Source organism: Bombus huntii, chromosome 15 (genome assembly GCF_024542735.1).
Source record: "Bombus huntii isolate Logan2020A chromosome 15, iyBomHunt1.1, whole genome shotgun sequence".
NCBI classification, from domain to species: Eukaryota; Metazoa; Arthropoda; class Insecta; order Hymenoptera; family Apidae; genus Bombus; species Bombus huntii.
In genome coordinates, this window is record NC_066252.1 from 1,083,469 (window position 1) to 1,110,607 (window position 27,139).

At 31.4% G+C, this 27,139-nt stretch overlaps 2 protein-coding genes across 3 annotated transcripts in view; one reads left to right on the forward strand and one right to left on the reverse strand.

Annotated features, from left to right (window-relative positions):
- The window catches only part of LOC126873815 (octopamine receptor beta-2R-like), a 612,816-nt gene that overhangs the window by 343,881 nt on the left and 241,796 nt on the right, over nucleotides 1-27,139 (forward strand). The gene's annotated exons all lie outside the window — the stretch shown is intronic.
- LOC126873812 (facilitated trehalose transporter Tret1-like) lies at nucleotides 4-23,735 on the reverse strand. Its single transcript, XM_050635066.1, has 6 exons — nucleotides 23,380-23,735; nucleotides 21,444-21,697; nucleotides 18,487-18,689; nucleotides 12,422-12,620; nucleotides 9,177-9,465; nucleotides 4-4,783 (listed from the first exon to the last, which is right to left on the reverse strand). The coding sequence occupies exons 1-6, from the start codon at nucleotides 23,630-23,632 to the stop codon at nucleotides 4,386-4,388; spliced, it is 1,596 nt and encodes a 531-aa protein (XP_050491023.1). The 5' UTR covers nucleotides 23,633-23,735; the 3' UTR covers nucleotides 4-4,385.

Here is a 27,139-nt window from a genome sequence, read left to right on the forward strand (position 1 = left end):
AGTCAAAAATGCAATTTAATTCGAAGTTTTTTATTTCAAATAATAGGATTATTTTACATTTTGATTTTTAAAGAAGTTAAATTAATTAATTAGGGGAACGAAACAAAATATCGAAAGCAATGAAACAAATCGATTATTTACTATAGGAAGCATTCTGTAACAGATTGCAGAAACCACAGAGCGTCTATTAAAATGTAATAAGATAATAATATAATTAAGGATAATAATGTACTCTAGACTTTGATCAAACAAAGTAATAAAAACAATTAATTTGCATTTCAAATATTAACGGAATATTAATCAATAATTCAAAAACAAGATGATACGTTAAGTAATTAACGTTTATACGTCATTTTGGACCGATTCAATCGACAAAATTAAAATTTGAATAGTTTAAAACCAAAAACGATGTGTGGTGATAGATCGATTTAGTATCTCGTTTGTGTTAAACTATATTAATATCTTAGCCGAAATTTGGTAAAGAAGTCGGTGAATAAATTAAAGTTTTTAAACCTTCAAGTTTTTGCATACTTTTTATATTTTACGCTTAAAGGAATGAGGATTGTGCTATAGTGTACTTATACTACATATGTACTACGCGTATACTACATACTTAAAAATGAAAGGCCTATTTAATATAAGATTGATTATCGAACGGTAATGTTCCTTCATTTCTATTTTATGATTAATGCAACAAAACTTGACTTTTGTTAGTTCGAGAAAGATTGTTAGTTCATTTGGATCTATTAATAGATTGATGAAAATTTTTATTCTTATTAAAGAATACAATTATTTGCAGATTTTGACTTTTAAAGGGAAATAATTGGTTTTCGTATGTCGTTTAAAATAACAGTAGGTTATTTCCTAGCTTTTATTTCTAAGGTATAAGAAAAGGAATATCAGAAACCTGGAAAGTGTAGTATTTCTAGCATCAAACAATTTCTTCTTATTTCATCAATCTTGAAAGAAATAGAGACACGAGAACAAAGAAACTTTGAACAGCAAACTCGTTATTAATAAAGGAACGAGATTATACACTGTCGGCGTGTAGCATGAAATGTCTTGGATTAATGAAAGAAAATTTGAATATATTTTAGAAATACAACTGTATTAGAATGATTCATTAAATGCTTAAAGGTACAATAAGCTGAAAGACAATCGTAAGAGTTATCCTTTTTACTCTCGAAATCGATATTGTGTAAAGGGGAAATGTAAACTGTGTCCGATAAAACATAATATATAACATAACATACTATAACATAATATAAATATATAACAGCTTAAAATATAATACATTAGGTCTCTCTCACGAAGCCATTATAATTAATATCACACAAGAAATCATTTTTCTCAGAGAGTTAAAAGAATCGACCTTGAAAGGATTAAATAGCAAAGGCATAATAAAAATTCACGTAATAATGCTTCAAAGTATAATTAAATTTCACTTTATTTAAAATAACAACTAAGTTTTAAAACAATAATAAAGCATTAATTTTTTTTAGATTTTGAAAAATTTAATATTTTACTTGTATTGGAAAAAAGTCGAATAGAAAATAAAAAGGATAGAAAAGGCGTGTATATGAGAGAAATAGAAGGCTATTGAAAGAAAACATAAAAGGAATGGGACGTAAAAATTTGGAGTCATGTTGCAATCAAAGTTCTATGTGCCATTGCAAGCAATATTGATTTACCATTCGTACCATTCTATGAGTATAAATATATTTATGGTTTGGATAAAGTCATCTATTGCATTCAATGTCTTTGTCAGCAAATTTATACTTATCCCGCAACTTATAGATCAATAAATTCAATTTTCAAATTATATAGAGTTTAAATTAATCACAGTTTCTGGTACTTGCAATTCGTATTATAAATTCAATCTTTATAAGCTATACTATATCATAAGTAATACTATACTTTTTATAAATAACAATAATAACAAAAATTAATCTATTAATTGTACGATTAAAGTCACCAGCCATTATTTTAAACGAAACATTTTCCAATTTATATTTCCTTTTTACAAAAATAGCTTCATTCTCAGTTCTTTTTACTCGCTTATACATTTCGAAGAGACTGACGGAACATATAGATTTCGAAGTAAAACTTGCGTCTCATATCGTCAATTACAGACGTCGGGGGTAAATATAAAAGGGGCGCTTAATGAAATCGTTCCGCGACTCGAACGATCGCCTTCGCTATGTTATTTTTGTCAAAAGGTTGCACGAGGATTCGTTGCATCTGTTTGCAATATATCAGATCCGAAACAAAATACGTCCGCGAATCTTCTTTGGCGTCTTTTTGGACGACGGCCAACAAACGCAAGCCATTCCATTCGATACAGAGCCCGATAAGTGTTCTCGTTAACCTATTGAGACCGTACGACTGACAAACTCGAGACCAGGAATCGAGAATATCATAATTCGAAACTAACCGTTGAATACGTAGTTGAATCTACTATTATTTGAAATATTTGTACTGCCTGATTGTTGCTAGACTGTGGGTTATTATGTATTTACAGAAAATTTAAAAGCACAACAACACATAGAATGCATATACAATAGTATGGAAAATATATAAGGTGTACGATATAAGGATCAGCATTTTTGTAGATACTTTTTTTTGTCCTATGAAGCGTTCAAGAGCCACATTGATCAACTTCATAAGTTGAAAAGTACAGAAAAATAATGATGTTACAAACATTATTTTTTAAATTCATCTTGTCATTCATTATTATTTGTGTCACCCTTTTTTCACAGTGTTTATGAAAATAAGTTATTTGTCTCTTGAAAATTAAACATTAATCGTGTATTTGTATAGTGAAATTAAGAAATTAACAAAAGGTTAAACTGATCAGTTTGACTCTTGAGAGCCTAACAAAAAATTTTTGCAATTCTAAATAATGCGCTAAACAAAAGAACGAAACTGAAAGATGAAAATGAAAGCCGAGTTTATTATCCATTACAATATGTTAATATTGGACGAGAAGTTCGAGAATTTGTCAGAAATATTTTTTACGGATTGTTTAATTTACTAGTTTTCGATAAAATTATTGTATCGAATAAAAAATCATTTTCGTTTATTTTCTTGTATTACAATTTACAATGTCGATACTTTCTGTTATTATCATTATTTCGTAGTATTGGCGTCGCAATTAATTTTTCTTTTCGATTAAAAAGCAAAAACTGAACGAGGATACGCTGAAACGAACCGTATAATTTGAATAAATTCGATGAAGAAATCCAACGATGGCAAGTTACAATTACAAGTAAACAAGCAAATAATTGCTTGCAAGGTTTACGATTCAGCGGCGTTCAAAGTAACGGTATGTAGTTCCCTCAGTTTGAAACATTTTACGGTTCGAAGTGTAGAAACTAGAGAAAATACAATAAAAATGAGGGGAATTGTTTACGTCATGTGTATTATCAACACTTCCACAGTATTTCTGCTACTTCTTGCTAGTTTATGCGCAAATGCTTTTAACACTTTACCGAATTTATTGCCGAAAGTTTCGTAAAGGTAAGATTGAGTTAATATATCTTTTTGTGCCAAAGGAGGCAGATAAGTAATTTAGGTCGCCACTAATTATATGTCCTTCTGGATGAAAGTTCAGTAAAATTTAGTGAAAAAAAAGGAATAGAAAGAGATAGATATATTTTTTTATTAAAATTGTATAAATACTGTTACAACGAAAGGAAGCAGAAATAAAGAAAAAATTGAGTAATTTGGATCATAGAAAATAGAGAAATATTATTTTAATTAATATTCTACATTGAAATTGTTTCAAGCGTTTATAAAAAGTATAAGAATGGTAGAATCATATATTTTTAGCAATTTTTACGAAATAAAAAAATTAAATTATCGTTGGCCACGAGTAAGTAAATTGGAAGTGTAAAAGGCATGAAAAAATAATCCGAAAGAGTCAAGTTAAACAGTAACGTCTTTGCGGTTTATTTGAACCAATAATTACTATGTGTCCATTATACATACTTTTTTATAAACCAATCATCAGACTACGAATGTTTATGCATTTATAGGAAATCCGAAGATGCAGTAATACATATAATATATAAATATGTATAAAAATATCCGAAGTATAGTACTCATAATAATATCTAATGGGTGAAATAAATCTATTGAGTTCCGTTTCCTCAATTGTGTTCCTAAAACTATAAAACTGCATAAAAATCCGCAATCCATTATACAGAGATCCATTTCTATTTGCTTTAACTACAAAATGTCTTTAAAGATAGTTAAAAACACGTAATTTCTTGACCGAATCTGAATAAAGTACAAAAAAGGTGGGTTTTCACCTCGTTCAAGATTCAAAATACGAAATACGACTAAAAGAAATCCTAATTGTAATAAAAATTAGAGAACAACTATCAGGTTCTCGCTAGTTCTCTGTTAGACTCGATACGAAAGTTTTCTTGGATTTCTATTAGACTTTTGCCAGTGTTATCTTTAGCCACGATGGCACAGAATAGGCCCGTTAACCAGCATATGGCGGCAGAAAGCCACATGACTTTCGTGCCACCTAGGGAAATGATCATTTCGTCGAAAGTCAGCGTGGCCATCAGCGAGATTAACCATCCGAAAGCAACTGCAACGGAAACCACTGGTGTCTTCAGTTGTTCCGGAAGCGTGTCGCCTAACAGAGACCAGGAAATTGGTCCAAGACCTAGATTGAACGAGGCAAAGATCAGAGTGATCCATGTGGGCGACATCCAGAAGTAAATGTCGTCATTTTCGGGGTCAGCGTCGCGTAGGCTAAAGAACCAACCTGGAATAGACAGAAGAAAGGGTGTAAAAAGTAACGAGATATCGATTGGTAATTTAATGTTGATTGTAGATTGCTTGTTACGGTTCGTTCAATCAGGCTGAGCTAAATTAAATACATTTGATCGCTTTATATAACACAACTGTATATATACAAAAAGCAATTTATGTACACATACTCTTATCTTCCACTGAACCGTTTCTTTACCACAACTTACATTTAATTTTTATGGTATCAATATTTTGTAATCATATGAAATTTAATATATAAAATTTAATATATGGTCGTAATTAATCAGTATATAAACCATATAAGAAATATAACGGTGTACAAATATATTTCTTAATCGCTGTATATACTGGCGGACAAAGGAAAGTTTGAAATTGACACGGTATAAATTTTATTAATTTTTGTACTAAAAATTTGTTACCATATTGGGAACAGTCATCCATTTTACAGTAGGTATGTATTATATTTATTCATTAGCCATATTAAATATAAATTCATATTGTAAAATCATGGTGTTTATTTATACTTCCTGTTTTATAAACTTTCTTTTTTCCGCCATTATAGTATGCATAGTGTGGCAGAGCGCGTGATGCAATTAACCAAGAGATTATTTTAGATGTAAAAGTAAGTGGAAAATCTGAAATAAAAATGGTTCATTCGTTTTAAGATTTCAAACTGGAAAACTTGTCAAATACGTATGAGCTTTGTCGGATTTGATTGAACGCAATTCCACAATCGCAAAGAGGTTACTCTATGTGCAAAAATAATAAATCGAAGACATAGAATAAAATTTTAGTATTTAAGTCTCATTTTCAAGAAAATTGAGCTCGAAAATTCTTCAAATACTAATTTCTATAAAGCGTGGCCAAGCTCGATTTTTCGAAAATAAAGCATCAACCAAAAAGAGTTTGTTCCACATTTTCTATTTATTTTTGAATGTACAATAATCCTTCTCCGATTATAACATATATCCTGTCATATCCTGTATGACACATTGTGAATTTAAAAAATGTATATAATACCAATACGTGTTTTAAATACTAAAATCTAGCTTGTTGATTGTTTTTTGTTGAATCGTATTGGCAAGTTAAATTGAAAAGAAGTATCATTTAATTGCTTCATGATTTGCTATACTGTGAACATGTTCTGAACTTATGATATACGTGTATTACAAGTATTTCTTTAAAATCAATGGCTTTCCTCCTACATGGATCTAAATTGTTGATTGTTGTTTATCGAGCGTTTATAAGTCTCCAATTAAGTGCAAATAATATTTCCATAATAAAACCAATATTTCATTTTTTATTTTTATAAAATTAATGGGCTTTTCCTTATATTGATTGTTGGGTATATTTATTATATATTGAAATATGCAGGATGATGCCAGACAGTTGGTACAAATGGGCGACTCTACGTGAAAAAAAAAGTCGAAAATACTCGAAAATATAGAATACAATTTTTTCATATATTGTTTCGTCTTCAAGAAAATAGAGTTTGAAGATTTAACGAATAAACTTAAATTTGGCTAATTTCGGACTGAACAGGAGTAAATAATCAACATAATATTGTTGACTTATTTTTGTACGTAAATTCATCCACCTACTCGGTTGTACCACCGTCTGACATAATCCTGTACGCTTGGATTACGGAATTTGGAAATATGGTGATGTATAATGATTGAATTAAATATAGACAACGTCGAATAAAAGATATTCCTTTTTGGAAAGAATGAATATTTTTATCCTGATTTTAAATTGTTGTAAGTTCTTTAACACGTTAATGAGTTGCGGTGAGGGTAAAAAATACAATATATGGCTATCCAAAGAATATTTTTTTTAAATGGATGTTTTCATCAGCATGTAGGTGTTTGATGGTATACTTTGTATACTTGAATTGTGTGTAAAGAATGGTCAATTAATCTTAAAAAATTAATACAAATATTTAAGATTTTCGAAAATAATGTAATATTTTGTTTTCTAAATTTGTAATTGTGTTTAAGCAAAAAATTCTATTGTTTCCGATATTTAATTACAAAAGAGTACAACCTTGAACCATCACTTTAAATACTATTCCTGTTAAGAATTATTTTCATCTATTTAAATATTCTGAACAAATTTTATAGCATACACAAAATAAGAGCATAACACAAAAGGATGAAAACGTATAATAAATATATAATAGATACAAAAACAACACAGAATACAGTTGTTGTTCTATGTCAAAGAGTTGAAATACGTTTTTTCTTTTAAATTTTCTATGAACGATTGAATCAACAATCGATACACGGTCTATTTTGATTTCTTAATACGCATTGTGTAGCTTGCTCCGGAAGTATTGCAGAAGAGGTCGTATTTTAAGCTGGACCGAAGCCAGCTAGCATCATAGATGCGACCATTGAACGAGTCAGTTTTTCTTAAGAAACTCCATCAGCTATGAATAAATAAAATCACACGGAACAATATTTATCAGTTGTATATTTATACCAAATAGACTAAAATGATTTAAACGAAATTGTACATGTACGTAATAAGCATCGATTATTCAAGGCAACTATCACTAATTAAATCACGCATCGGTCTAATTAATTTAGAACAAGTAATAATTATAGAATCGATCGGTGAAAATAACGTAGTGTGAAATTATAATTCATTCAAACTTATATTATTCAGAGTTCCATTCGTGTTTTGACATATATCGAAAATTTCTCAATTATTCAATGAAAAGAATGATATATTTGATTCAGTAATTTTAGATGATTTTTTCAGTTCGACATTTATTTACGATATAATATCGTATTGATAAAGCGTAATGGCATCCAATGAAAATAAAACTAATACGTAAAATAACGTTGAAAATTCTACATCAAGGAGTAAGTATATACTGTGCAATAATTCATGGCACAGGTAAAGTTACGGAAATTCTATGCTTCAAAATAAGAATAGTAAGAATAATTCGAATATCAAAAATGACAAAATTGCGTTGGATGTTACGTTTTTGACAAAATCATGTTTCAAAGGCAATGTCACTTTACTACAGACAAATAAATAGATATCTTTTCTGAATCTCTCTCGAGTCAGAAATAAGAAGAAACAAATAAAAAATATACAGGGCATATAACTTTATCACCTGAAATATTTCCGTTGTAATACAACATTTGAAAAAATGTTTTCTAGAAAAGTTGCATAGTTTGACAGGCAGCAATGTATAGTAAAAATAGTTTTATTGTGTTGAAAAAAATTAATGAGAAAAAAGATCAACTTAGTTTTTTTTTTAAATAGAATGTTACATTTCGTTTATTTGCAAATGATAGCCATTTTGAAGACAAATTCAACAACTTATGTGTAACACTAAGTACTTTAGTGTCAGCGAATGTTATATATCCAATTTATATTTAATTCCATATACATATAGTTTCTATTTAACTTGTGGCAGCAACGGTAGTCAGCAGTGGCAGTTCTGCTACTTTAGGAGCGAGAAGGTTATACCAAAATGAAGTACATATTTATGAAACGCCGACTTTAATGCAATGTGCGTGGTGTGGCGAATATCTTTGTTTCAAATTCAAATAATTTTATGAGGAATATGATTACTGTAACAATTACAAAGAATGATTTTTATTATTTTTGTCGTTTGCTACCTACGTAACTCTTTGGTATGTAAAAATATACAAAAATAAAATGCAAATATTTATTCATTTCATTAATGGAATTGTTATTACTGTTATAATTAAACTTAATATTAATAATTTTCATATAAATGAACTTCACGAAGTCATTTACAGATATGAAGAGAGAGCAGATAGAAGAGGGTAGATAGAAGTATTTCAGCATGTATAGCAAGAAAAAATTTTGTTAGGAGATGTTGGGGGAGATTAACTCGAAAATAATGGATGTTTCAAAATCTTTTTTTTTAATTTAGTAAATAGAAGAAAACATTATAATTCCTGTTTAAACTCTCTTTAACTACCTTTCACCGTTTTTCAGATATTTCTCAAAAGATCGAAAGAAATTCAGAATTTCCTTTTTCGTAAAATACCTTAAGAATGGTGAAAAATATCTAAAGAGAGTTTAAGCAATTATTTTATTGTGTTTACTACATTAAACGTAAGTAGTAAATTTCAAGTTACTTCAATAATTTATCTTATGTATAAAGATAATAAAAATATTATTTATCTAAGTGAAATAACAATTAAAATTAATTAATTACAACAAAAGAAGAATCAAAGTCCCGAAAAATTATCCCTCTGAATGAAATATCATGAGTGGAATTACAATTATAAAGCAGTGCTAGTAGATTATGATATTTCGAGTAGCATGAATTACAAAACGCTGTTCTATCAAGGATATTTCCGATTTCGCTACATTATGCATTTGAGAATGGTATTTACCTAGCAGTATAAGGAACAATCCCATGAGAAGGGAGGAGAGGGTGAGGAGAATTCGTCGTCCAAGTACGTCGACGAGGAACGCAGCCAAGAGAGATACCAATATTTGAACGGCACCGACGACCAACGTCTGTTCGCTTCCGGTTAGTTCACCGGAACCGCTGGTGTCGAAGAGGATCAGGGCGTAGAAAATCATCATATTGACGCCACACAAGTGTTGGGCCAGGATTACTCCAAAGCAAGTTGCGATGGAACGAAGTACTCGGCGATTTCTTACCAACTTCAAGCTAAACTGATATATCGAAAAAATCAGGTAATAATTACTTAGTAATTAAGCACAGAATTTGGAAACAATTCAAATTACTTAGTAATTACTTAGTAATTAAGCACAGAATTTGGAAACAATTCAAATCTTAGCGTCGGAAATAGCGATTGGTGTTATGTTCGAGTATGTTTGGATATTAATTAACATGAATAAAATGATTCATTATTATTGACTGAATTGAAATTAAAAGATTGCAAAAAATATATGAATAACTGATCTAGGAATTTGGGAAAGCAAGATATTGTAAAAATTGAGTCGCATAAATATATGGTTGATGTCTTATATAGATTAGAAAATCTTCAATTGTTTGAGATTAATATACAAAGTCAGTCTTAAAATATCAACTATTTGTGTGAAATATCCAATAATCTAAGAAAAAATATTTGACATAATAATTAATTAGCCGTGACTTGCATTTTCGATAAAAAGTTAAGATCAACCTGATTTTTTTAAATGGCACTGTGTATTTGCAAAATGGATAGGATTGTAGCTGACGCCAAGTGGAATTCATCGATCTACTACACTATGACTTTCATGTGATCTCGACTTCAGAAACTTTGGCTTAAATAAAATAATTTTCCATATTAGCGTTTCTAATCATTGAATTAAAGTTTCTGAAGTCAAGATCATGTGAAGGTCATAGCGCAGTACATCGTTGAATTCATCTTGGTGTTAGCTACAACTCTATCAAATCACAAATACATAGTACAATTTGAAAAAATCGAGATGACTGACTCTTTATTGGAAAAGGAAATTTTGGAAAACATTTTTTATTGTAACTTCTAACCAAGTCGAAGCTAATTAACTTTTCTTTCAGAGACATTTTTTTGTTAAATTATAGGAAATGCGACAAAAACCTGGTGTGTATTCTTAACACTTTGACTGCCACGTTGGTCATATATGACCGGCTATGGTTTCTTCTGTGACGTCACAGTGCTCATTAGTGGCCGGAGCGCTTGAATTTCTTACAATTGTAAAAATTGAATGAAAATCGAATATAACCGATAAATAGAAGATGCTTTGGAATAAAAAGTGTCCCATTGAACAATTAAACATTTTTATTAGAATATCAATAAAAAAAAAATGAGAACAAATCTTGCATCTAGTAGTGCACTGTGTTAAATCACTTTAAATATGAATGTGGCTCATCAATACAATCTGGACAATAGGTGGTTACTTTTTTCCTCTGATTCTTAGCAATTTTTTATCCTAATTGGTTAACATTTTTTTATACCACTCTCTGCAAAATTTTCGTGCCAGGTACGCTTGCCCTTCTTTCTTCTGCATTTCGTGTCGCAATCCTTGCCGAATAAGTATATTTGACGGTTCTGGTGAATGGCACTGTGTAAGGTGCATTGCGAGTGCCATTTTAAAAGCTAACACCTTGATTTTTGTTTTTGTTGCTTGTTTATACAGTCTCATTGCGTTTGAAATTGATGTATTCAACAATAACTCTAAAGCTAATTTTACATACCACTTGAGGATTTTTCTATATGATGTAGAATATGCTATCATTTGATCTGGTAAATTTATAGCACATTTTCCTCTGTTGTAATCTACCACTACCATTGATTTATTACAAACATAATCTTTTTTGCGGACTTCTACAATTTTAGCCGAATGTTTCATCGAAATCGTAAAAATGTCACGCTTGTCTCTCCACCTTACTATTATATATAAAATGAACAAATACTGTTTACTAATATCTTCTAAACGTTATATCCTGGACGTTTTGCTTACGACTAAATAACGAATGCGAATGGTTTGTTGAAATAAACGAAGCCTTGTTATAATATGTAGCTATCAACTGTTACCAAGGCACCACGGTGATCACCCGTGATCACCAATAAGATAAACGGCCCATTAGGGAAAAATGTTGTCTTACATTATGAATTTATTATTATTTTGCCATTATATGCTTTGAATAATAAAAATATTCCCGTGGCGTCCTGAGCGAAATATGTGATTTCAGCGTGGCAGTCAAAGTGACTGTATATCTTGTCAGAAATAAACAAGTGTTTGGTATGTACCAAATTGTATATGTATTGTATATGTATATGTAATTGTATATGTATATGTATTGTATATACATTATGTAATGTATATACAATAGTTAATCATGAAAGTATCTCACTTATCAAAGGAACTAAAAAGCTGCTGACGATAATTAATATCGTACTTATTGTTTATATTTTCGACAATATTATGTATATTTACATATCAATACAATTATTATTAATATATGTATGAAAGCAATTGGACAAACTAAAACATTTACCTCACAAAAATTTTAGGATGGAACTACATCAGAAATGTTGTGTTGTAAAATATTTAATAGACTTTTACAATAAAAGTTATACATGTCCTGTTTTGCGGTTCCTTTAACGTATTAGGTTGTGATATTAAAAATTTGTACTTGTTTCAATTAACACCAAGGACATAGTAAGCACTATTGACATTGACCTACAATATATTAATTATAATATGAAGTTGATTTGTATGAGTTCATGTAAATAGAACAGATGCAAGTAATATTTGTAACATTGTATTTTATATTCTTTTACTTCTTCGTTTTTAATATAAGTGATGATTAATATGCCAAACAAATTTGTACAACTGACGCTTTTATTATAATTTTCAATACTGTATATAGATTTTTAACTAATTGTATATACATTGTGATTTATGGAATCGCTAAAATAGTCGCAAATGTAATAAAGTCAAATAACAAAATATTTCTATCAAATAATGTTATTATATGTGTTAATAATATATTAAAATTTATTATTTCTAAAATAAAAAATTTAGATGAGGAACGGATTATGCCTATTTTCAACTTTCCACAAAAAATAGATCCCAATCTATTCCATTTGTTATTTCACAAAATGATTAGCTTACATAAGAAGAAATCGATTGTTTGTACCTTTTTCGAGCTAGTCGCAAGAATGAGACGCTTCGTTTCGCTGATTTCGTGCTGGACATCGTAAGTATCGCCGCGATACCATCTCAAGGACTTTTCTGCATTGATCTCGTCGTTCCTCGACAAATAGTAGAGCGGACTCTCAGGTAATAATTTTACTGGCGCGATCGAAAGACACGCGAGCCCACAAATTGCGCTGTACCTTTACGAGAAAAAGAATTAATTTACATGCAGTTCCCAGAGAAATCGAACCGCTCAGATCAACCTTCATTTAATAAAACATATCCCGATTGAGAGGAAAAAATCTTGGATTGTTTGAAGGAGTAATTTGAAAGAAACAGGAAGAATTTATTTCTAATGTTTTTATTATTGTTCTTCTGAATATACAGTGGCTCGCAAAAGTATTTAAACATTGACAAAAACTTCTATGAATATATTACGTATGTTACACAAATCATTTTAAAATTTCACTAGCACTGTAATAAGATAGGACTATCATAATTATCGGTAAAATTTGAAACCAATGTGAACCTGTATAATGAAGTTGTAAAATATTTATTAGAAGCGTACGCAATGCAGAAATTCTCGAAGTAGTTAAACAATCAATTATTCAATAAATTAATACGACACAATATTTAATGGAATCATCTGTAACACTTATTATGTGCTTAAGATGTCTGATGCATTTTCATGTACTATACTAATTTTTTACTAAATATATGTTTGCAGTAAATATTTTATAACTTCTGTATACATTTTCAAATTTGAGCAATATACTTATGCTAGTTGTCTCATATTATAACGTTAAAAATGTTAAAAGTGTAGTTGCTAGTAACTGGAGATGTTGATGCAACTCTAAACCGACAATTAAAAAGAAACCTTAAAAATGTTTTATTTAAAACTCACAATTATATACATAAAAGTTTTGTATGTTAATTGTTCCAAACCTTTCTTGAGTCACTATATAAATTTGAACAAAATAGTTAGTGTAGTAGAATTATGGACACATTTCTAACAAAGTCACGTTTTAAAAAATGCGACATTGATTAATTAATTGATTCGTTCACAGGCAATTAGTATTTTAGTTTACAAAAATTATTATTACTGAAATATTTACTGTGCCAGATATATTGATTGTATTTCAACCAACAAAAAGACAATGTTAAAATGGATTGTTTGACGAATTAATCAATCCTAATAATTATTATCAGGAAACAGACAATTAACTACTCATTTTTAATAAAACGAGGTTAAGAAATTAGTTCTTCTTGTGCAATAACGTATATAAGTTTTTGACAAACCGATTTTGTTTAGTATTTTTAATATTTGAAATAATTGAAGAATAATTATTAACAGTTTTTTCTATTAATAGTATGCCAATTCTCTGATATTTATAATGAAATACAAAAATCTAGGTTAACTTCAATATGATTTCCTTGTTTATTTTCTCAATAAAAACAAGTTTCCGTAAAATAATTTATATATTTTTGTGATTTATAAATATCTTATATATTTTAACGAATCAGTTGATGTATAATATGTTATATTCTGAGCTAATAAAGTTATTCTTATGGTATTTTGCGACTAAATTGCATAAATCGTGAAAAATAATTTGCATGAATAAACTTTGAAACAAATAACAAAGAAAACAAAAAATCAATCAACATTTTTAAGCTCGTTCATCTTACAGTCATATATTTTTAAAGGTTTTTAAATATCAGATATTACGAAAATACTACACTTCCAAACCAACGTTGACCAGTAAAGCATAGCAAAATTCGCATAATCGTGCGTTATATAATCGTGCAATTTAAGCTTCGATTTAATCAAACTTTGTCAATTAAAATCGCGAATAAACCACTTAATTTTACTTATCGCAGTGTTAAATTGAGGCAAAATGAAATTGCATCAATGTTACACAACCAACTACGATGGAGCGAGTTTTCATAAAATGGGTGAAAATAAACTTGTTGTAAAAAATATTGATATAAAAGGAATAAAATACTTTTGAATCATATAGTGTTACATCGGGCGACACTCTACTTAGACCAGGCCACACACCGCGGGCAAGATGTCCGCTCATCCTTACTGCGTACCCTCAATAGTCTCAGGGACCCATCATAAATCGCATTAATTTGCTAGCTGAGGTCTTCAGACCGAACAAATATCTTTCTATCGAAGGCGGCTAAGGTCCTTCCTAGTCCACCAACCTTCTTTTATCCAATCAGAAGCAATGTCTACTGCCCTCACTTTCCTAACCAAAAGTGTCATCAACAAATCCGATAATCCCGTGTGCTAGACACACACATCATTAGCTTTCCTCCGATACAGTATCGTCACTGTACTTTACTTATTCTTCATCGTTAGAATAGTCAATATGTCATTACCGGGTTACTCTCCTTGAATACATACTCAACAGTGTACCCCATAAGTGTTGGAAATATAAAGTTTATTAATCCTGTTAATATAAAGCCTGTTAATCGCAGCGTTATACTACCTTAACCACCCCTATTATCTCAACGGAATTCAGGGGATCGATCTATTCGCGGCGTCGATTATTATAATCGTAACGGGAATTTACGACTCCCGTTGGCGTGTTTCCTCGCGATTGCGTCTCCCTGCGATTGGTCGAAAATACATGGTCCTTCGAGCCGGATCACGTGCCAGTGAAAGGTGCACTTACCAGTGACCATACAGTGCCACGTGTTTACATCAAACCAGCAACGGAAGCGTTATCACTCCATCGAAGTCAGTAACGTCAGGAACGTTATCTTCGAAGAGGCATAACCCATTGGTCGAGACACGCTCCCAGGCAGCGTCCCGCCGTAGCTGGACATTCAATAAGTAAAAGGTTAGAATAACTACAATCTAACTGCATTAATGATCATGCCGACCCCAGCAAAGACCAACGGCATACGTAGAAAGCGCGATAGACTGTTCGAAGGCATTCCAAGGATCACAAGGGAAGCCATCGACAAATACGAGCAGTCCAACATGCAAGAGGTTGAATATTTAAAATCATACCATGCTCTACTTGTGAATGGTTTGGAACGATTTAACCTATTCCAATAAGAGTTAGATGAACTCGATCCAGATGAACAAACATCAAACAGGAACTAGAAGCGTTCAACGCTGCCGTTTCCCTGGACATTAGAATAAGGGAGCTCATGAATGGCAAGCGATCAGCTGCCCCGTCGACCCCCAAGCACAGCAGTAACCCGTCTAATTATTTTCAGGGTCGTAACGACAATTTAAGTAAAACCAGCAACGCTATTCTAACTCCGCCGACGGAGAACATCGCATCGACTCGAACGCCGATCCCGTCGCACGATATGCGGAGCTTATCGCGTGACACTCACAACGTGTCACCTATACACGACCTGACGACAACCACGTTCACATCGTCAGCATCGCAACAATCTGATTCAACGCCATAAAACGCCTTGAATCAGCCAATCGCTCAAGATTCTCTGGACCAGAAGGAACTGAATCCCGTCCAGGACAACAGCGGTCATACTCCGCCGACGGAAAATTTCGCGTCGAATTTAGCGCCTATACCGTCGCCTGACACGCAGATCTCGTTGCATAACACGCGCGACTCATTGCATGAAACTCGCAACTCATCGTCTTCACGCGCCTTGAAGACAACTCCGCACGATTCTCTGGACCGGCAGAGAGAGAAAACCTCACCAGGCGACAAGCCGTTGCAGACATTGATCTTTCCGAATCCGTTACAGAATGGGCGATGCTCTGTAACTGTAATTCACAACGAAGAGAGTAACGTCAAGGACACCGAAGCCAATTTAGAATCGAAACCTACGGCAGACTCTCCGAAATCCACGTTGGTAGAATTATCTAGGAACAGGCGTTCCTCGACCAAACTTCGACGGTTAATAACTTGTCCTGCATAACGTCATATGTAACACCTGCCATAAACATCGTATCGGACATTCTCATTTATTCTCCGGGACATTACGTGAAGATTCCTCCTTCTCCATGGCCCAGAGGGGTCGCACCTGCGAGTGACCCGAATCGAAATAATATCTACATTATTGCCATCGTGACTAATCACTGATATCGATAGTTTTCAGAACACCCCTTCGGATCTCAACGATTGTCCACTGAGCCCACAGATCACTGCATCGGATAAGTCTCTGATTTTGCCTTTTGCGGATAATTGGACCACGCCGGTCCAACCACCAAGCATCATCAAGAAGACGCGATACGGATGGGTCAGCGAGGGGAGCCTTGCCCCCAATCAACCATAGACTTTCTTCACATCTCCACAACGCATCTACATGCGAATTTCACTTGCCGTTGTGAAATCGACGAGATGTATAACGACACCTTCTAGGCCGAGATGTTCCACGGTACTTCATGGGCCGAGGTAACTTATAAGGTAGACAACATATCCTGAACGCAACGGGCTTTCGGCCGTATCATCGAATTCACCCTGGCGACGACGGCCTCATCCAGACCACCACAATTCATCCGGCAACGAGCATCGTGGATCGAGGTGCCACGCAGCTCGACCTACTATCGAGCCAATCCGATCCAGCAGAATGCGGACAACCAGCAATCAACAAAGAGTCGGGCGGCAGCTTCAATTAATTCTACCTTTGCATGAATTTTGATCGGTACCCTCTACGGGTAACGGGGGGAGGATGTCACGTCGGGCGGCAGTCTACCTAGACCAGGCCACACACCGCGGGCAAGATGGGAACCAGATGTCCGCTCATCCTTACTGCGTACCCTCAATAGTCTCAAGGATCCATCATAAATCTCAGTAATTTGCTAGCTAAGGTCCTTCAGACAGAACAAATATCTCTTGTTTCTAAATCGCTTTCTAAAGATTATTGTCTACTACGACTGACACGGGAAAGTTAGTTTTTTTTCACGTATGACACTTCACACTAGCAACTTTCTATCGAGGGCGGCTAAGACCCTTCCTAGTCCACCAACCTTCTTTTATCCAATCAGAAACAATGTCTACTGCCCTCACTTTCCTAACCAAAAGTGTCATCAACGAATCCGATGGTCCCGTGCTTTAGACATTAGCTTTCCTCCGTTACAGCATCGTCACTGTACTTTACTTATTCTTCATCGCTAGAATAATCAACATGTCATTACCAGGTTACTCTCCTTGAATACATACTCAACAGTGTACCCCATAAGTGTTGGAAATATAAAGTTTGTTAATCCTGTTAATATAAAGCCTGTTAATCGCAGCGTTATACTACCTTAACCACCCCTATTATCTCAACGGAAATCAGGGGATCGATCTATTCGCGGCGTCGATTATTATAATCGTAACGGGAATTTACGACTCCCGTTGGCGTGTTTCCTCGCGATTGCGTCTCCCCGCGATTGGTCGAAAATACATATAGCATTGCAGAGAATTAATTTTACCTCTGGCAATAAGTTTTCAATCAAACGTAACAATATTGAGCTAACTAAATCTACTGAAATTTGTGTATGAGAGATATAAAGTTCATGCATATGAAATATAAAATAGAACGGTACAAAAATAAAACACGTATGAAAGTTAACTCGGTGATGTGAAATAAAAAATTACGATTTTCATTTATGTTTCAATAGAAAATAGTAAATAAACAAAATATTATCGAGGAAAAGAGTAATTCTGAATAGAGTTTTCGTTCGTGATATACAATAATCATTTGAAAACGTGCCAGATTTTATTAACAATTATTTTCTTCTTGATAATAAATGAAAATTTTGATTATTTGTTTTGTTGGCCGATTAAAGTTCCCGCGCATTTTAGGTTTATACCATCAAATTTGATATTTTATATGCAAATTTTAGTATTTCTGGTTTACAATAAGTAGGTACTATCGCGTGTGATCGAAACTTTATTGCCAGGGATAGTACACTGTTGAAAAATTTGTGAATCAACATAGTGACACAAATGTAATAACAACCATGGATATAAAAAATTACTGATAAATGAAATGTAACGATGTCATAAATTAAAAAAAAAAATTATGCTAATTATAAAAGTATCAAATTTTTTTTTATTACAGATAAAATATTGTGTAATATTCGTATACCTCCACACAGTTTCAACTTCAGTGATTGCGTGAGCTACGTAGAAAGCGTACATCACGCCACAGTTAATAAGAAGTTGAAAGAACGCGAGCAAACGCCCTCGAGTTTCTTTGCTTGCTATTTCGGCCACGTATATCGGCGTCAGAACACAGAATACGCCGCCACAGATGCCACAAATAAATCTTCCAATAAGGAATAATACAACCTAGAAACATAATTTTATTAATATTGCAAACGTAATATCCCAAAAAGTTTGAAAGAAAAATATTGTTTTGTTGTAAGTTATCTAAAAAGAATGATAAAACAAAGGATTTGATATACACATCTTCAGTGATATACAGGGTGGTTGGTAACGGGTGGTACAAACGGAAAAAGGGTGATTCTACTCGAAAAAAGAAGTCGAAAATATAGAACAAAAATTTTTCGTTTGAGGCTTTGTTTTCGAGAAAATCAACTTTAATTTTCGCTCGGTACGCGTGCGGTGCGTTATAACGGATCTCACTGTAGATCGTTATCTCGATGGAAAAATTAAAAAAAAGAAATTTTTTTAAATTTTTATTCTATATTTTCGACTTTTCTCGCGTAGAATCACCCCTTTTCCGCTTGTACCGCCAGTTACCAACCACTCTGTATATACTATTTATGTATGTATATATTATGAATATGTATTATTTACTTCGAAATCTTTTTGAAATGAGTAACCTTATGGAAGTAAAACATTTGTTTATTGAGAATTGAATATTATTCACGTACATATTGAATGAAATCAAGAAATTAAAAATGAGTTGAGCTTAATTTAGCTTCTAAGAGGCTGATATATGAGATATGTACAAAATATAGTTTCAGTTAAATAAACACAAGTATTCATATGTTTGCCACTGCCTATGCAGTATTCCATTTTATATAATATAGTTTTTATTCTTTCTTATCACTAAATTATTGTTTTATGTATAGCAATTGCTTTTATTTTGAACAAATTAAAAAGTTATTTAATTCTTCAATTTAAGTTACTGTAAAATATGCAACTCGTATAGTTGGAATAATAATTAAGTACTGTAGTATCGTTATTCATTAAGAATAATTATAATTCACCATTGATATATACGTTACGTTGCTATGATTATGTTATTGTAAGTATACTGTTGACGCAATTGCGTTTTTGTTCTTGTGCATCCCGAAGAAATACTTTATGTTAGAATATAATATAAGATATTAATATGACATTAAACCTATTATTTTCCTCCTTTTATTTCATGTAAATATACACGTGTACGTAATTTTTTAAATATTATATTTGATATCTCTCAATTTCTTTTTCCTTATTAAAAATGAAAATAAATAAATTGTGTTACATTTCAAAAATATGTATCCTAATGTGTCAAAGAATTCGCAGAGCTAACGTTTTTTTATAATATTTTATATATTATTTGTTAGCAAATTATTGTGCAAGAGAACGTAGAAAATGGAATTTACAAAATAGAATCTTACATACATATTTACACAGAATATCTTTAATTTATAGTATAAACAGTATCGGTAGGTTCTACAAGTATGACTCGAAATAGTACGAAAATCAGGAATTGCTAAATTGCGTTGAAAGCTTCACTTTCAAGAAAATTGAGTTCGAAAATTTCGAGTACACGTGAATGTGCCAAATTTTTTACTAGATGAAAGTGAGCAAGCGGCAAGAAGTTATTTTACATATGAAAATAAATCAAAAACATAGAATAAAATTGTTTTATTTAGAGCTATATTTTGGAAAAAAATTGTACACGTCCCTGACAAAGTTTTGCGTTACTTGACAAAATCGATTTTTTCGAAAACGAAACGAGTCATTCTACATTTTCGACTTTTTTTCGATTTGTAGAATAATGTACATTTGACAAGTCTCCAAAATATATCTTTTATTTGATTGATTTTCATCTTATTTTAAACTATAGAATTTCCTTAACTATATTCGTGTCATAAATTGTGGGCCACTCTGTAGATATTTTCTTTTTCAAACATATCTTTTCAGCTAAAATTTAGCAGGTAGATTTCATTATGAACTCTTAACTTTTATAAAACCCGAAAAATTTTAAAACACAGTAGTCTTCTGCTATCCGAATATTCTGAAATCCGAACAGAACGTCTGCTAGTGACAGATGGTTCTCTCTGTTATAATAATTATTATTATATGTAAAACTATAACCGCAAATGAAAATGATAAGAATTCACGTTGAAGATTTATGTACAAGCTATTAAAAAACTATTGGAAATTAAATATTAAAGTAAACTGGCAACTTCTTTGACTTCTATCTTTGATCCTTATCTTTGATCTCTATCTTTGATCTCTGTGTCTATTTGAACAAGTGAAATTTAATATCAGAAAAGTGATTGTTCTTTTAGGCTACGGTTATATCGGATGTGCCTAATTCGCCGTCCGTATACGATCGTATATATACGAGCGAACCAAAGTTCAAAATAAATGAAAATGGTTGTACTGCAATATCTGTACAATGTACACATTGGTCTTCCGATCAATTTGGTTTCCTCGCCCGACTTCTTGCGACTAAGGATAGGTGACTTAGATTTTTCGAACGAACGACTATTTTATTTATTAAGTGTTCCTTTAGTTTCATGACGTAGAATATAAAAATATGTTTCAGAAATTATCTGATTAATTCTACAATTTTTGGAACAAGCTACAATAGTTTTCTTCTAAATTTCTTCTTCCTTCTTATAAAGAAACCATTTTATTTTTTTGTTTTAATTTTCTATTTATTGATACGAATTTTTAATAAGAGCTTATCTAAGAAACAGTAAGAATTTGCTAAATCCATGTCCATTTCGTACAATGTGTATCACAAAACTGATCGACTGAATACGCATCTAGTATAATAATATATATTATACTATATATCATATGTAATAGGGTAAGCTTTATTGCACTTTTGAAATGAGATCATCGCACACTAACCTTCTGTCCACGATGGCTGATCATTAGAATCCATGTAAGAAGAAGAACCGGCATCGTCCAGAACATGATCTTCGTTCTAGGGACTCGTCCTGCAATAAACATCATCGATATCGCTCCTATACAGATGCCACCATTTAAAATGCCCCCGATCAATCCGATTTCAGTTACAGTGGCATCGAAATAATTCCTCAGTACAACACTAGCCTTTGAATTCCAACCTAGTGAGATGCCAAGCGCAAAACCGCCCAGGGACGCTGAAATTTTACCAAAAAACACAATTTTCAACTCTCTCATTCCCCTTTTCTCTTTTCTTTCGTCCCTCAAGTTTTCTTTCCTTTCTTCCATTTGTTTTTCCGTTCATCGCGCTAATTATGTGTTTTGCGGTTAATTTACTCGCGAATCTTGACGAGGACCACACTCGTAGAAGAAAAATGTGTCTTTTTATCATTTTTAATTTTTCTAGAGTCGAGGAGAAAAGGGAAAATTGGATGATGAGCACAGTGGGTCAGACTTTCTCAACGTGCTATGTTTTGTGCACGCGTTTTCCTTTGTTGACAAAGTCGGTTGTATCTGACGGACGTTAGGTGGTTAAGCATATACAGATGTTCTCATGCATATGTTAAGTTTATGCGTGATGAGCAGGTTGTGGATGTTTATGTATTTATGCAAAATTTATTAAAATTATATAAATGTCACGAAATGCATGTAATGTGAAAAATATATGGAATATTTAAGGCAAATTATTCATACTAATAATTGTTATTAAATGAAGCGAATATTTATTTAGGTGCTATTATTTTAGTTAAGTCTACAAGAATATGAATTTGCATAATCGTCTGCAGTATAGTAATGAACTTGGAAGTCGTCTGGTATATGTATGATAATGAGCTATTTAGTTAGTATGAGTTAAACTGTGAAATATGGAATTTCTTGTACTAAATGTTAGAACAGACGATTCAATTAAGAAAACCGATTTATTAGTGGAAGATAAAGGGACATCTTATTCTTTATATAGCTTTTTTTACCAGAAAGCTTCAAAAGAAAATACGGACAGCATTTTACAAATATTTACATTACTATTCATATTGTAACATACAATAGTAGATTTCAAGGAAATGAAAAATCAAAAATGTAATTTGAACCACGAATAAAAAAGTTATATTGTACAAGTTGAAAAATATTATAAAATAAAATGCACAATAAGATATTGCAATAAAATGATTATGCGTTTAATATAAGATGTTTATGAATTTCTCTAGCAAGACCAAATATTTAGTTTTTAAAAATGATCTTTCCTTATTCTTCAATCTGATGAATCGTTTTACAAGTTACAGATTCTGTTATTTGAAATTCACAGACATGTGTCCATAGAAGCTTCTATATAAAGGTATAATATACAAAGTACCACAATTGTGATAAGTAAACAAATGAGGTATATCAAAATATATGCCAACACGTAGTTAGGTACCATATTGTTTGGATTCTTAAAATATCTATTTAAAAATAAGAAAGAACTTAATTCTGATAATACATAATTTAATCATTTGTTCGTATCGTTATTTTTTCGTTTATTCCAAAATATTTAATACAACTGTCAGTCAGAATATTTAAAAATCTAAGTTTACTAACAAGTACATACAATCAAAAATTGAAGAAAACAATACTTCCAACTTCTTTTATAATTTTTATAAGAAATATAAAAGCTATAAATAGTTAATAATACAAATAAATCTAGATGGAGAATTAACAACTGACATTTGTATTGTGAAATTTAAAAAATTATTTATTGTTTCGACAAATCAAATCAAGAACTAACTTCCAATGATTTAAAACAAATTTCTTACAATTTTAATAGATGATCGAAAGCTTCTTCAATTTAAAAGATTGTTGTATTAGGAATTTGAATTTGACAAAGATGAAAAAGAGGTTAGCTCACCTACGAAGGCTCCGAGATATTGGTTTAATTTTCGGATCTCGAACACGTTGTCGTTGATCGATGCGGTGGTCATGGTCTGTTGAGAATGATATTTCTTTTTAAATAATTTTGCGTCGTCGACGATGGAAAAACAAGTCGGCTCTATGAAATGAGATCGTAGTCGAGCCGAGTTCCGATTTCGACGTGGCACAATATCGACTTGGGATCTCGTAAAATCAATCGTAGTCGCCGTTCGTTTTCTGAAACAAAACATAAATCGTGTTATGCCATTTGATCGAAGATTTAATCAGGGTTATATACTCGTGAGCAGCAGTTTCTTCCGAAATATTTCAATAGTTCTTTTTCTTTTAACAGCAGTATTTATTCACCATTTATACTTCACTAATATATTAATATTTCGTCAATACTTTCTTAGAGAAAGATCTATTTTTTCTAATTATAGCCACTCAAATGAGGTTAGACTCCATCGAGGTTAATTGTTGATTTTCGAAAAATTAAACTGCTAACATACATATGTACATACATAGAAGTTCATGGAAACTTACAAATTATAATATAGTATAACATATTTCTTATATTTGTTAGATTGATTTGTTATGTTTTAGTATTTCCGTCATTGTCCTTCATTGTACTTTTTTCAGTTTTTCTGGAAGGCAAAAGTATAAGCCTTTTCTTATATCGTCATCGACATTTCAATAAATTTTATGAAATTCTTCATTTAACATATCTTTAATTTCTTCCGCAGGATATTTATTGCTTGTGGAAATTTCTATAAATAATTTTATATGTTCTTTACAATTATTCTTTTGTATTCTTTATGGGTATATATCATATTATATTATATGTATATACTTTTCAAATCCATATATTTTTCTCATATACTTTTACATTATATATACATATATTATTTAATTATCTTATGATATATATGTATGTATAATATTATTTTTATATTACTTCCTCTTTGTTATACTATTTATGCATTTGAAAATATATTTATATTTGTTTACTTCAAACTTCTATTTGAAAATTTCTTTCTATTATTGTTATATATTTATTGTTTATTATTCCTGAATAGCAATTGTGTATACTAGTGGTATTGAACATGTGTAATAAAAAGATTCCATATTTACCCGATTATTTTGAAGATTTGTATAGGGAGATTCGTTTCGGCGCTTTTTAATAATGGATTCGCAATACGGGACACTTCATTCGAAAACAAAACGGTTTCAGAGATAATTATAATGATCAATAGTCGTAAAATTTATCACGTGATACTCGCGCGTTTGTATTATACGCGTAACACGCGTATTAAAATTAACTGCGCGTACGCGTATAATTCATTAAAATTTATTTTGAAATTGATCGCCACTCCACAGTCCCACGTACTCGCGTGAGAACTCCATTAAAATTTATGTCAATGTCAAAACCCTACTCTACACAATTAACAAATACTACGCATTGCGTTGCTTGTGTGCTTTTACACAAAATTTATCGCTGACGATCAGATTTTTAAATTTTTAATCAAATCTGTTACAAATGATGCTAAACGAAAGACGTGCATTCAGTTAAAAGAGCGCTGGAACGTTTAATCTCGCATAATTATTTTATCAACTATGGAAATATTATTTATAATGATATTAAATTTTAGTGAGTAAATTTATATTGTATTTGTTTGATTTATGACGTTTTATGTAGAGTGTTACGTTCAGATCTAAATAATATAAATGTAATTCTGCCAAGTCGCTCATGATCTTAGTAGTCAGTGCGACTATAAACCTGAAATAAAAAAAATTCTAAACAATGTCGTTCTTTGAGATAAATTTTTAAAAACGGTTTTAAGAAAAGGGCACTATTTATCTATTGTGATATACAGAACACGACAGGATATATTTGAACAAAAAGTACTCTACATAAAGAGGAAAGTCAAAAAACCAAAATAAAATTTTTTCATTCCGATCTTTGTTTTCAAGAAAATCGAATTTGAATGCTCATTAAGTACATATGAATTTGATCAATGGCGATTAAATCCGAGCAAGCAACTGGACAAGGAGTATTCTGCATGATAAAATAAGTCGAAAATGTACAATACAATCCCCCTATTTAAAATCTCATTTCCTAGAGAATCAGTATACGCGTTGCCAATGAACTTTCGAATTTGACTTTAAATTAAACAATTGTATACTACATTTTTTTTAACTATGTTTACATATAGAATAATCTCTTGCCTGACTATATCACGTACGTGATATAATCTTTATATATCTAGTATAGTATTTTGTATTATATATTGTTACTTATTTATTTCACATACCTGGGATCTTTATCTCAGTAGTACGCAAAGGTAGTACACAAATGTAAAATACGTAGAAAATATAAGTGTATAAAAAAAGATGTTTAAACATAAGATTTATGAAACTTTATGAATGGAAATCCGTAATATATGAGTAGAACCAAAGAAAAAATTCAATACATTGCCAAATGTATTTACGACATTGCAGTTGTGATTAAATAACAGTAAGATATAATCTTCACTCTACACAAGCATTTTTAATGCGTCCCTTATCAATACGTCTTTAGTCTTTATTAGTTTTTAATTTTGAAATTGTTTATATATGTTATTGGACAGTTCTATTCTCGGAAAGTGTCGATATAGCATTAGTAAAACATGTAATAAAGCATAAGAAGAATGCATTAATTTGCGAATTATTAAAATTAAATAAAACTGTATACAAATGCTATAATACAAGATAATTAGTGAGAGAAAGATTAGTGAATGATTATTGTTAATACATTTCAGTCAAACGGCTATTAAAAACCATTTTCATTAAGTGTTAGTATACAAAATTACATAAAAAGAGGAAAAAGAGTTTTGTCATAATTCATTTGGTATATTTCTCACAGCTGCAACTATGTCTAAAAATTCACCTTCCTGCAGCGTAGTGTATATAACTAGGATAAATCATGTTTCTTCTCCGGTTGCAAATAGACAAAAATGTTAGAAATAAAAAGCTTTAAAAATTGTTCGTTCTCTAAAATCAGGCTTTTTTTCAAAAGTACTTTACAGAAACTGTTACTAACAACACATATATATCACGCAATTGAATATTATTATAATTTTGTATAACAATATTTTTTAACATACATAAATTATTCTTACATACCTGTATATCAATAGATATATATTATATCAATACAGTGTGTCTCAGTATTGATGGTACAACCGTGGAGGGGGTGATTGTACATGAAGAAATAAGTCAAAAATATGGAATACGTTTTTTACATTTGAGGCTCTGTTTTCGGGAAAATCGATATTGAATTTCCACCGACTACGCATGCACTTCACTAAGTCGTGGTTCAATGGAACACGATACAAACTATATTCGTAGGTTTATGAATAATAATAAAATATGTCATTCTTAAGATTTACTTATTTAATGGAAATTAAATTACATTTGGTACTGTAACTTGGTGTCCGCGATCACCGGATTTTTCACCCCTTGATTTTTATCTATGGGGTCATATTAAATCAACAGCTTATTCCGAAGACAACACAAGTCTTCCACAATTAAAAGCGAGGATCATTTTGGCCTACGAAGAGCGAAAAACCGAAAATACGTAGAAAAGCGTGCATGAAAATTTAATTCGGAGAACATACTTGTGTATGCAGTATGGTCGCCAGCATATTCAACAATTTCTCCATTAATAAAATAAATCTTAAGAATTACATGCTTTATTATTACTCATAAATCAACGGCAT